Source organism: Scaptodrosophila lebanonensis, unplaced genomic scaffold (genome assembly GCF_003285725.1).
Source record: "Scaptodrosophila lebanonensis strain 11010-0011.00,11010-0021.00 unplaced genomic scaffold, SlebRS2 tig00000001-arrow-pilon, whole genome shotgun sequence".
NCBI classification, from domain to species: Eukaryota; Metazoa; Arthropoda; class Insecta; order Diptera; family Drosophilidae; genus Scaptodrosophila; species Scaptodrosophila lebanonensis.
In genome coordinates, this window is record NW_022060529.1 from 12,186,315 (window position 1) to 12,199,960 (window position 13,646).

Consider the following 13,646-nt stretch of genomic DNA (forward strand, 5'->3'; position numbering starts at 1 on the left):
GCTTGTTGAAATTATCGTCAGTAAATATGTACATAATCTGAGTTTTATCGGAATGGTAAAGTAGGGCAATCTTAACGAAAATTCTCTGGCAACAATAAAGGTGTTGTTTTTTTTCAAATACACATTTTATTGTGCATTTATTTATTATAACTTCTCTTTGTGGGAAATCACAGTACGTCTTCAAACTTCATATTAAATGCCTAAAGATCAGGTATTAGACTAGCAGGTCTTATAGAATGAGTGACTAGGCGATTAGGTTCAGAGGACAATTTACTTAGTTTGTGAAGTAATGGACTGTTTTGGTTTTTACTCTTGCAATGAAGATCATTCGAGTATCAGGGAGTTTCAGTTATGATTATCAGGATCTTAGGTTGGATTCATAAAATACTATCCATTCTTTTTTTGAAGAGCATGCGCCAGAAAACCAATGTAGACTGTTCGTTTTAAGTTTGCAATGTCACATTAGTCTTCAAATTTCATAAGGCTGCGGGATAATAACACTGTTTACAACCAGCGAAAAAGAAGCTCTCTATTAAATGTGAACGTGTATGTGTATTTTTGTTGATTGACTCTGTATAGGGCATAGTAATTTGACTATGATTATTGATTACTATATAACTATATATATTTTACGATTACTATATATAGTACGTATGCAAGAATGGGTCGATAAGATTTCCTTTTGGCACCGCTGCTCCTATTTGATACTCTTGTTTTACACAATCTGTATGTAGGATATGAAGAAGAATAAGAATAAGACCTATATGGCACAGAGCAATAATATGTTGAAGAAACTTACCACATAATGAAAAACGTTAAACAAAATTGTAAGCCACTTAAATAAAAGTATACAAGGTACATAAGTACATACATATATGTTAGCTTTGATTTTAAACGTAAAAGCTTGTATTGCACACGACCTTAAGTTAGACGTGCAAACTTTTACAAAGAGGTTCCGGTTGGTGTCTTAGCTACAAAAGCTCATTGAGATTGGGAAAGCTTTACGTGAAAAGCATTGCCAAGCCATAATGTGCACAGCTTCCGAAATTTCGCTCAACTTTTCTAACGCTCTCTCCTACCAGCAAGTGCTGATGCTAGATCTTCTTAGCAACAGATGTGTGTGTGTGTGTGCTTAGCATGGGTTCCCCCAAAGTGTTGTTCCCAACTGAATGAATCAGAAGCATATCAGCAGACGCCCACAGTTGGTAACTGAAATTTCAACAAAGTCATCGCAACGTCAAAAATTAATACATTTTAAAAGAACATCTTAAGCCTATTCGTCACAGCCCATTTAAAACGCGTTAGTCATATAAAATATATTATTTTTTATTTTCTATTATATAATAAATATATATTATGTACACATTGATTTGTTGTTTCTTTGATTCTCATGCAGTTACACTGGCGATTTGTGGGAACTTGTTGAAAAGGAAATGGACTACAATAAAACATGACATATATAGATGTACACATTTTTTTCAGTCTTGTTCGAATGTTTATCAGGCCCACCTAGGAGCTTATGGGACTTATTACTAAATGACATATCAAAAAAATACTGGTCAGCCTAGGTATTACAGTTGCTTCTTAAATTAATAACAACGACAATACATATATGTACATTTCGCACTGCACTAAACAAAAACAATAATTTCAAAATAATTCCCACCATTTTGGGCGCCAGGTCGCCATTCGATGGGCTCGAGTGCAAACACAGCAAATATCACAGAGACATGGTAGCTAATTATCTTAACAAAGTAAGGCTACACTGGTGAATGTTTCTACATAGTAGTAGTCAACACTGGCTGACACTTAATGCGCCATTTTCTGCAGCTCATTAACGGTATATAAGCTACAATCCGTGGACTGGTTGCCCCCGCTCTCGTTTATGGTTTTATTGTTGTTGTTGCCGGTTCCCGTCTCTGAGGCATTAAAGGGTATCACGAAAATGCTCGTCTTGGCCGCACTCTGCATCTTGATAACCGTATCATAGCTGGGCGGTGCGAACTCGCTGTAGGACGGCGATGGCGTCGGTGGCGCTCTTTGGGCTTCTGCCGCCTGATTGGTCTGGGAATTGTTTATATCACGACAGCGCCTATCCGAGCACGCCATCAGCATAAAGAATGCGGCTAGTGCCAAAAATGTGGCCACATACCAAACAATGGTAATCACATCCATGGCGGTCTGTGAAAGTTCGTTGCTTTTCTGAACAACGGCTGCAAATAAATTAACGATAAACAATTGTGTAAATATAACGATAAGAACGCTTTGCTTAATCGGAAAGGAGTGTACCGCTAAAAAAAAAAAAAAACTCTGATATGATTATTGACAAATGACAAATGCATTGAATAAGCCAAACATTATATATAGTCAGTGACGTCCACCACTGTTCATAGCAAGTGGCAAAGTTTGTATTACCTTATCAGTTTTTGTTATGACGAAACTAAATGCGAAATTTTGATATATGTACATATATATAAGTATGTATAATATTTAATTAATATACATATAAACATAGGCGTGCAAGGCAAGTTCACAATTCGCTAATTTATAGCATTTAACGGCACGTTTCAAATGCCTAATTGATTCTCGAATAAACCAAAATATTGGCTGATGGCTACATGGGAGCTATGTAAATGTGCACCCGTCTTATGTAGATATATCAACATACTCTCTTACTTATTTTAAAAATATTATTTTTAATATTATTATTATAGTTTATATTTTAATATTATTATTTTTAATACTCATTTTTTATGTAGCTCTGCGATTTTAAAACGATTAAGCTGGGCTTATTTTTATATGTAGTAATCGTGATGTAAACTTGTCAAAAATTATATCGATAGCACACACTTTTTTAGAAATATTTCAGGATTCTATATTAATACATATTTTATTTATAACATTTCTTGATCTTGTTTTTGTTTCTTGATTTTTGTTTTTGTAGCTGTTGAAAAGCAAAAATTAATTGAGTTTTTCATAAATGTTTAACATTACTAGCAGCCTAAAAAAACATTTAATATTTTGTTGCCAAGACAATTGCTTAAATTATGTATGTAAATTAAATTTGTATGTATTTGCTTTTTGGATAGTTTTAGTTTTGTCACTTCACTTCGATTCAAATAACGTAGATATATAGTGCAAAGAAGAATAATTTTAAAAAGCTTCACCAAATTTGAAAAAACAAAATATATATAGTTCATAATCTTTTAATTTTTGTTGTTAATTAATTTTTCCTCGGTGGTCTTCGTAGCACGTTTTACTTACTATTTTTATAGACAATTATTTTTGTATTATTATCCGCCTGGTCCCCAAACAAATCGGCTTCCGAACTATTCCCGTTTGTTAGATTATATTGCAGTTGTTGTGTTAGAACATCGTCTATGGTGAGCAGGTAGGATTGGGCGTGCGTTCTCGGTGCGTGAATGTACAATACTGAAAAGCGAATAAAAAATATATTTATTAATAGGTATTATCAGTGGCGGCCTAGTAAAAACAATATGGCTAATGGCAGATAAGAACAAAGTCAAACCCGAAACAAATATGACATTTTCTTCAGTATTGATAATGGTTCTCTATCAAACAGATATGCAATGAAATGGGATTTGATTTTATATAGCAACATCGATAACTCAAAATAAAGTTGACTGCGAGACATCGATTCACAATAAAGTTGAAAATATGTATTTATAGAACGAATGTTTTCTATTATCAGGGAGAATTCCGCCTGAAGCACTTCATTTCTGATTTAGTTTCTTGATAATAACACAGCCCAGAAACAGCTGTTAAGACCGTTTAGCAAATGCTGATAAAGAAACCTTTCACAAAAGTCGTCTGCAAGTCTCCTAGTTAAGTGTTGTTTGTTTTCCGTCTTTTAAAATGCTCAATGTTATCAATATTTTTTGACGAGTCATTATAAAGTTACACCTTTAGCAATATTATTGTCGGCTGCGTCATAAATATCCCGTTTTATGTTTTTACAAGTGTGCGCAATAATTTAAACAAAACACACCCGACTTTTATAAGTTACGCTTATCATTCGGAATTTTGCACATGTCTCTGAAGTAATTTGGTTTGTGAAATATATTTGATTGCCTGAAATGAAATTCACCATTTCGCAAACATGCCGCGTAATGAGCATTTAAAAATAAACTCAAACGTAAGTATGTATGTGATGTACCCACATTTAATCGCGTATATGTATGTATGTAGGTAGTTTTTGGTTGTCGTAGGTCACTGATTCAGCTTATTAAGTTTATTTTGTCACGGCTCATATAACATTTTCCTACTCTGATGTGTCATCCGACGAAAGGGGCTTAAATATTTACTTTTATTTGGGCTGCAAATAACATCTCTCGCCGTTCCATTCCATATATCAAGACGATATATAAAGTTTGGTTAATGGTTTGGTAATGGTTTTTGCAATACAGGCATGTCTGTGGGATCAGAAATGCTTCCTTGAGCCTGTTGCATACTAGTAGAAAGAATAAAGTACCTATTTTTAACCTTCGGAGCTTCATTAGGGTGTTACAAAGTCGAAGAAGGCAAATGTTTCTTTCTCACCAAAGAGGTGACGCGAATAATATTCGGTTAAACTTATCGATTGAATACCATTCTTAAGTTAGTTTTCCAAAACTCATGAACTAATTGGACTGTAAACGCTTGATAGCTGAGTATTCAAAGAATGATTGCAGCTTCATCCTCTCCACACATACTACTTACAAGTATATAGTATTTACTTTCTTTTTACATTAATCATCTATATTTTTGTTTGATTAACAATAATTGCTGTTTTAACTGTACAACGAACATTTACTTTATTGTATTCAACTGTAAAACCACATCACGTGCGAATCATACGAATATAAAATGCAAACAGCAACAATCATGTTTACCAAATACAAATAATCTAGAAAATATGGGTGTCAAGATGCGTCTGCGACAATCAAGCGGCTATCTGTAGATTGTGCTGAAAGGCGCGTAGGCCCACTCACAATCACACTCTCGTATAAAAGTCACCGCTGTCTGTGGAAGCTATCAATAGGAAGGCACTGCAATTAAATTGTAATTAACCACTAATGGCATTACGTGCCTGAGTCAACGTTTCCATTTAAAAGCAAATCCAGACAACTAAGCAAATCAAATAAAAGCGCCCGAGGCAACTCTTGTCAAGCATCTATCATTTATTACTTTTTCAACTCCAGTGATGACACTCGCCATGAATAGTTTTGATTGATGGAAGTGTTCTGCAGCAGACAACATCCTTTCCATAAGGAAAAGCCTGATTTGAAGAATATAGAAATGGGTACAGATCTGAAAATCTAAATATTCCAAATAGTTGTCGTAAAATTCTTGCGAATATACATTTTTATACAACAACATTTTCTCTTGCGAAACAAATAATTATAGAGTGTGCAGTTATTATACTTATTATTAAAACTAGTATATCTTATACAGTGTGATCTGTAAACGATGGCTAATTGATCAATTTATAATTTTATCATCATAAAAACACAATAATTTGTTGTATTTTGCAAACCTATGCCATTTCTTTGCCTTATGAAAAAATTTGCTCGATTAAGTCCTTAGTTTCTTAGCTCAAAAGTGAATTTCAAATGCAAGCTTAAAAGACAAATAATTTAGTAGTATGCAGTATTCTGTCAACTCCTTGTCGACCTTTTAATAATCAAAAATAACTGATTTTTCGCTACTCTAATACAAGGAGCGTTCCAAAGTAAACAGGACTTTTGAATGTAGCGCCCCCTGGTGGCGCTATCTACATGTCGACTGGTGCGTTAGAATCTGCTATCTTTATCGATTGTCCAGTGAGAATTTCATGACACTTCATCGATTGGAAGTGAAGTTATTGCGTTTTAAGTGTCAGTATGTTTGTGTTATCGGTGCGAAAATGAGTTTCGAACAAAGAGCCAACATTAAATTTTGTTTTAAAATTCGTAAAACTTTTACCGAAACGTTTCAATTGATGGAACAAATTTATGGCGATGATTGCCTATCCCGTAGTAGAGTGCACGAGTGGTTTCAACGTTTTCAAAGTGGTCGTGTGGACATAAATGACGATCAACATATGGGCCAATCAAAATTCGCGATCACCGAAAATTCCATCGAAACTGTGCGTGAATTCATCAAAAATCAGCCGAAATCATCATTTAAATTGATGGAAATGGAATTGAACATCTCAAAAACATCGATTTATCGCATTTTGACCGAACATTTGGGCTTACGAAAGGTGTGTGCACGGTTTGTTCCGCACAAATTGAATGACGATCAAAAATTGCTCTCATCGATCGACGCTTGTGACCGATTATTTGAGCAAAAATCACATTTTAACCATTAACCACTCGCAGTATTCACCTGATATGGCACCGTGCGACTTCTACCTTTTCGGGAAAATGAAGAAGACTATTTTGAATAAAATAAATTGATTTTGCCGAAAAAAACATTTGTTCTGTTTTTCTTTTAAAAAAAAAAGTCCTGTTTACTTTCGAATACACCTTGTATAACAATACACAAGGCTAAATTACGAAATTTTCTATGGGGTTATTGATCCAATGTGATGACTGTATATTTCCCCCGTTTCTCTAGAGAAAATGCCCCGAAGTGAGGGGTTATTTTTAAATCACTTTTTTTTAACGAAATCAAACATTTTTCAAGTGTGCCTTCAATTGAGGAGAATTTGTATGACATTTCCGAGAATAAACTGCCGGGTGTTAATATTTCATTGGCATTATGAGACTTAAACAGCAGTGACAGCACACGACAGTCACAAACATTACGAAACTTGTTGGAATTTGCATAAAGAGGTTGTGCATTTGGGTTTTCACAATTTTTCATATTCTTGCTCAAATCACAGTCGAATGGGCCACACGCGCCTTTAAGTTCTATGTGTTGGCATTTAAATTGACGATGTCGATGTCGATATCGATACGAATGTGCCCCCTGGAGTGGTTTGACTGGTTTATTTAATTGTAGGGAACTTACTATATAGTAAATGTTTTGCCCTTTATATAATAGAACTCTGACACACGCTGTTGCGATGCTCACTTCATTAAAATTGTTTTTCCAATAAATAGTTGCTTAATTATTTGGTTAATACACTTTGTAGTTATGTTCATTTGTCTCTCATGTGCGGTGCCCATGTATTTTATCTGAGCACACGGCACGCTATCAAGGCAATATACTAATATATACGGGCAGATACATAGATATCATTAGTTTGTTTATGGAACTGATAAGCTAAACGGCTACTCCTGTGTTTGCTTTCTTCAATGGCCCCTCTCCTGACGACATTCGAAAAATGCAAATTAAAAATTACTGCCACAACGGATCGTTCTATTTGATACAGGATTATTTTACAGCCCAGTTAGTCGTATCTGGGCCATATACGAGTACTTTTATGTAAACACGTTTAATAGCTTTTTGCACAATGAACACGCTTGCCATTGTTCCCATAGATTATTCTCAGCCAGGGCCAATTGGAATTGAGTGTTCAGTTTCCCATGCACACTACGTATGAATTATTTAACTCAAGTATGTTCTCAATGACTTGTTAGCGACATCCCATCACTATACTCATTACCACTATTATGTATAGAACTTGTACAACATAAAACCACAACCGCAATTATTACTATTTAGAATAGAAATTTCACATAATTAGCACTGCCTTTTTGATATTTTTATTGCAACATATAATGAAATAGAAAAGAATTATTTGCAAGTCTGGCCATAGTTTTAGAGAAAGTGGCAAGTTTATTTTGGAAGAAAATAGCTTTTAGTTTCTTCAGAAGTACCCTACCCTACCAATTGGGAATTGTTTAAGTTTCTATCACTTTGAAATTCCTAAGCACTTAAAAAACTCGGACCACTTCCGATAACCAAAAGGCTCATTAACTGCAACTATTTGTGGCAACACGCCCTTTTCAAAGCAAGTAAATACTGGTATATATGTACATATAAATACATAAAAGTTGAAAAGTTTCTTTTGAAGATACGCCACCAAGCAATATACAAAATAATGTACGAAGAAGAAACGCTATCTTTGTATAAAGAAGATTGCAAATTTAGCAAGTGTGCTGAGATGATTTTGGTTTTTGATAGCTTTATGACTAACATGAAGATTAGCTATAATGAAAGCCCAAAAGCAGATCTCTTGCTGATCATATTATATTTACATACTCGTTCATTAAATGCATTGAATAGAATGGATTTTATGTTGCTTTCGTTACAGTTGCTTTGTAAAACTTATTTTCTTTAAACGTCAAATTTTTTTAATGTTGGATATGAGATTTTATATGGCTGTATGACTTAAATGAATATTAGGTATAATAAATCCATAAAAACTTAAAAGCAGACCTCATGTCGTTCATAAAATATATCCAGATATACTGAATTCAAAAAAAAACAAGATAGAACGCTACAGTCGAGCAAGCCCGACAGTAAAATAGCCTGTACTCTCCACAAAAAAAGAAAAATTAAAAAAAAAAAAAATTAAAAAAAAAATTAAATTATTAAAAAAAATTAATGAATTAATTAATTAAATTAAATTAGAATATATGTTTATGTTTAGTTTTAACAGCATACATTTACATCACGTACCTATGCGTGTTTATATGCGTGTATGTATGCAGCACAAAGTTAAACCAAAGGAGCAACAACAACAACAGCTGCGGGCAGCGCTGGCGACTGAGCTGCAGGCAGCGCATGAGCAGCGATTTTACTTATGGCTATAACTTTCTTCAGAATTGACCTATCATGATGAAATTTGGCACACGGGCACATTAGTACTAACTGGATGTACCTACCAAAATTGATTTCAAAATTCCGAGAATTACGGAAGTTATAAGAAAAAACACGAATTGCGGGGGAGTGGGGGGGTGCATCGAAAAAAAACTCAAACTCGTACTTTCTCGGTCTTAGGAGAATATGGAAACCAAGTTTGGTTATTCTAGCTCTTATACTTTCTGAGATCCTTGCGTTCATACGGACAGACGGACAGACAGACGGACAGACGGACAGACGGACAGACGGACGGACGGACAAGGCTATATCGACTCGGCTTCTCATCCTGATCAAGAATATATATACTTTGTGGGGTCTGCCACGCCTCCTTCTGTGTGTTACATACATGCGCACAAAACTAGTATAGCCTTTCACCCTTTGGGTACAGGCTATAAAAACTAAAATCATATTACATTATCTAGAAACATAATGGATATACTTGTATAATGATAACAAATCCAAATTCATACAAACAAATTCAAATATTCACACACCTGTTATAAAAATCAGCAACGTTGTTGGCTTGCAGATACCCATAATTGTGATTATTTTGTTTGAACAAATCAAATTTCAAATATATAATATATGTATATATGTACGTAGGTATATATTTTTGCTTCACACAATCTTATATGATTTTCTTCTGTCACTTCCGCGTTGCGTTGGTTAAAAACTATTACTTTAATTTTTTTATACAATTTAGTTTTGCACAAGCACTGGTCGTCTAGGTAGGTATGATTGCCGTTTGTGCGCACATTCACAATAAATCGCTTTAATGAATTTTGCACTGCACAGATACGTATGTATGTATGTACATACAACTATATCGGTATCTGTATATTTATATGTATGTGCACTCTTTTACATAAAACCGTCCGTTGGCGCAGACGGGCAGACTCGCCACGAACGAATTGATCTTTCAAGTTCAAGTTTTTTCCAAACACTGAACGTGCCGGCACTCTTGTACAACTCTTAGCTTCGAACACAAGCTCTGGCTTGCTGGTATTGGTATTGTTGTTGTTGCTGTTGTTGTTGGTTCACCGCCATGAATCACGATCCCCGATCAATGGTAAATTGTAGCGAACGAAACCGGTCTACAATTTGCGTTTTTGTTGCCAACAGTGTATCGTGGCTAATTGTTTCTGATAACAACGAACTTTTTTGCGAATTTGAAAGCCAAAAACATACATACGTAGATATGTATTTAAGTGCTTATTAAAACAAGTGCAGAGATACTCGAACTGTATGTTGCGAGCAACGCGAGTAGAAGAAGCCGAGTACGCGACTGCGACGCGATTTTATAGCGACTTTGTTAGCGCCGGCGGCAGCGACAGAGAGCGCAGCGCAAGCATTACATGTCTGGGAATGCATATGTGTGTGTGTGTGTACATGTGAGTGTTTTTGCATACATAGGTGTGTGAATGGCCAGTGCATAACGGGTGCATACATGTGCTTTTGTTAGAGCTGTGCATAAAAGAGTGCGTGAGTTTCTCTTAGTGATACTGCCACTGCCACTTCACGAACAAATATCATACCCGACTCACACATAAATAACATTTCGAATCCTTAGGCAATGGCCTTTCTAAATATTAAAAACAAAAATTTCGCAATCTAAAGCCACACATCCAATATTATGGTGCACTATTTCTCTTTCAAATGAAGCTGAGTTGAATTTGTTGTTTTTCTCTTGATATGCATAAATGATTATTGCAACACATCGTGCAATATTTTGCAACATTTATTTTAATGCTGGAAAAAGGGTAGTGGGACTTTCAATAAAGAGAAATGAAAAAATAAAAATTCGGTCGTGGACGCACGTTATGTAAAATATAAAAAACGTTTAAGAATTCTTCGAGTATGACAATAAATGATTACGTTGTGTGTCTCACGCACACAGCTCTAGTGCATCTCGCTGTGAATTTGTCTCCTTTGTTATTGCCGCGATTCGCCGTTGGGCCGTAAATTTGTTAATGGCGTGCTGTTATAAATAAATGCAATCACACATACAAAGCACACACACGCACACATAATTGACATAATTTTTATAGACACACATACATAGACAAATCAAGTTCTCATTTGAATTTCATCAAAACTTAAGTCGTTACTATCAGCTGCTTATTGCCCATCTGTCTATTCAGATATACAGTTCGCATGATGCTTAACAGGTTGCTGACTCTGCATACTAGTTATCACTGTTGTCCGAAGATAAAGCTTGAGTAAATTGTGAATTTAAATAAATGCATTTCATGATTAAAATCTACATACATATGTACATACATAAATACATATGTACTTAAGTGGGAAATGGATCAAAAGCAGCTACCTGGCGGTGCCAATAGACCTTGAACTTGGATCGTTGGAAGAAAGAGAACCCTGCATAGTCCGAGCATTGACTCGTAATGGCTAGATATGCGCACAGGCATCAAAATGAACATTGGAGGTGTTTATATGTAATCAGGTGTATCTCTCTCTATGTACATTTAAAAGTACATACATACATACATATGTACATAGATATATGTACATTTAGCTTTTACTTGCTATTAATTGCATTGCTCTACTTACCACTTGTTGATCACTTCCTAAATAAAAACACAAACACATTCTCTAATTGATTGGCAAGCTTTTGCAAGCCACACTGAACTTTTCAAGGTGAGTTCGAATTCACACTCGCAGTATATATGTATGTATGTACATACATATATTTATGTACATATGTATGTATGTATAGTATTTATGTACACATCTGCGATAGATATTCACATACATACATGGATACATGCTGATGCGCCAACATTATTGTATTTTGTATTAAATAAAATAGATACCGGGATTCAAGAATATAAATATACGTAGATTATTTTATCTGGATTGCAGAATGTCATCGAGATGTTAAATTAAAAAGGCTTCAGTTCATATCTTTTCCATTAAGATTCCCCATTCCCATGGGGAAGCGCACTCTCAACAGAAAAATGTATTGGGCCGAACAATACTTAACCATACTAGACTTAATCCAAGCAATCAAAGCCAGCTGAAGCTCTATTCCAAACAGGATCTATGAGGTGTTGGTTCAAAAAAAAATAAAAAAAAAAAAAAAAAATACTATAAACCATATTTTATTGGACTTATGTCAAGAAAGGTGTTACATTAGAGGTACATTTATTAATGAAAATATTTGAATAAAGATCTAAGTATTAGGTTATGATGTTTAACCGTTTTTAATGGACCTTTAAACTTATGTTAGCAATCTAAAATGATTGTTAACGATCTATAATGGAAACTTTTGATCACCACAACCGGTCGCATATACGTACAATATGTATTGTAGGTTTTAAATACACAACTCTTACCGAATAACCAGTTTTTCAAATTATAAAGCTTTTCAAAAGTCAATGCCCTTAAGACCACATATTGATACTTCAGATGGTGATGGCGCTTATTAAACACTTAAGTGCTAACTTGTTTTAAATTGCGATTTGAGTATGTACGTTAATACCTTAAACCTTTTCGAACCTTTCGTATCATATAAGGGGCATATCTTGTAATTACTTTCAAGTGGCAGCCCTTTAATGAAAACAAACCGTAGCCTTATTATATAGTGCCCCCATATGTAAACAAAAGATTGTTTGTACGAAAAATGATTATTTTATCGAATTTTGCGACGATATAAAAACATAAAATATAAAGAAATTATTATTTTTTAAGGTTTTATAGTAAGACCTGCGTAAGAATAAGACAAATCTTATTATACCAGGTCTGGTGCTTTTATCTGTTATGGTTCTCGATGCTCATGCGAACAGATACAATAAATGGACGGACAGACGGGCGCATACGTACATATCGAATCGTTTCTTCTGAAATTAAAGGAACTCGAAATCTATCCTTAATAAACATTAACATTAAGTAAACACTTAGTACTAGTAGTTTAGATGGCCAAAGTCACCCACTTTGGGTTTGACTTAGCAAAACGCCGTAATGTAAATGGCGTAAACGGGGCATTGTTAGACACGGGTGCAAGCAACATATCTTGTTGCTGACTCATGAGGGGGCGGTGTCATCATGTGTGTCACAGATTCATGTTAAAAACGTGTTCCATAACAATCGAATTGATTAACAACAATTGTAATTTGGGAACTCTTTCGCTTTTTTCACGGATTGGGGCCAGGAGTTTGTTGAAATAAAATAATACATATTGTGTTTTCATTTCGAATAACATGTAGTTGGTTTTATTTATACTTTTCATTTGCTTACGTATTTGTATATATGTATATAAATAAGATTGGCCTTAATCTGCCCACTTTAATTGAACACTCAAAATTGCATTTACTGTCAACACTTAATTGAAACATACGATGCAAGTTTTATGCAGGAGTTCTTGATAGATTGTTTTGATAGTTTTATGAGGCTTTACAAAATGTATTTCACAGATATCACTAATACATACAATATTATAAACAATTGACAATTTGAGCATGAGCGCATTTGCAGGAAGCTAACAAATGGCCTTCTTTACATTTGGGTTATTGTAATTCGACATTTCTTTTAACTTGCTCTCTAAGGGCTTTGCACAAACAACTACATGTATACAAAAGCGTGATTTTTTTATTTTTCATTAGAAACAGGTACAACTATGTGGAATATATTTATATATGTTGAGTGTATGTGTGTTTTTTCTTCTTCCAGTTTATGGGAAGCCAAGGCTGTCCCACTAAGTTTGTTAAAGTTAATACTACGCGTTTTTACAAATATTCCCGTATTTACTTAAATACTGCTTCAAAATTTGAGCTAGCTAGTAGAGTTTTGTATACATATTGGCATCTTAAAAATTACACTTAAATTAACGAAAT

General features: G+C 34.5%; 1 protein-coding gene across 1 annotated transcript; it reads right to left on the reverse strand.

The window, feature by feature from the left end:
• Nucleotides 1-1,310: 1,310 nt before the first annotated feature.
• On the reverse strand, nucleotides 1,311-9,966 carry LOC115633978. Its single transcript, XM_030531499.1, has 3 exons — nucleotides 9,291-9,966; nucleotides 3,265-3,432; nucleotides 1,311-2,213 (listed from the first exon to the last, which is right to left on the reverse strand). The coding sequence occupies exons 1-3, from the start codon at nucleotides 9,331-9,333 to the stop codon at nucleotides 1,810-1,812; spliced, it is 615 nt and encodes a 204-aa protein (XP_030387359.1). The 5' UTR covers nucleotides 9,334-9,966; the 3' UTR covers nucleotides 1,311-1,809.
• Between the last annotated feature and the right edge of the window lie 3,680 nt (nucleotides 9,967-13,646).

Excerpts from the sequence above, each read along its gene's own strand:
- LOC115633978 (XM_030531499.1), bottom strand. The coding sequence starts at position 9,333 with ATGGGTATCTGCAAGCCAACAACGTTGCTGATTTTTATAACAG. Across the intron at positions 3,433-9,290 it reads GTTGCTGATTTTTATAACAG|TATTGTACATTCACGCACCG; the intron begins GTGTGTGAATAT and ends TTCGCTTTTCAG. Across the intron at positions 2,214-3,264 it reads AATAATTGTCTATAAAAATA|CCGTTGTTCAGAAAAGCAAC; the intron begins GTAAGTAAAACG and ends ATTTATTTGCAG.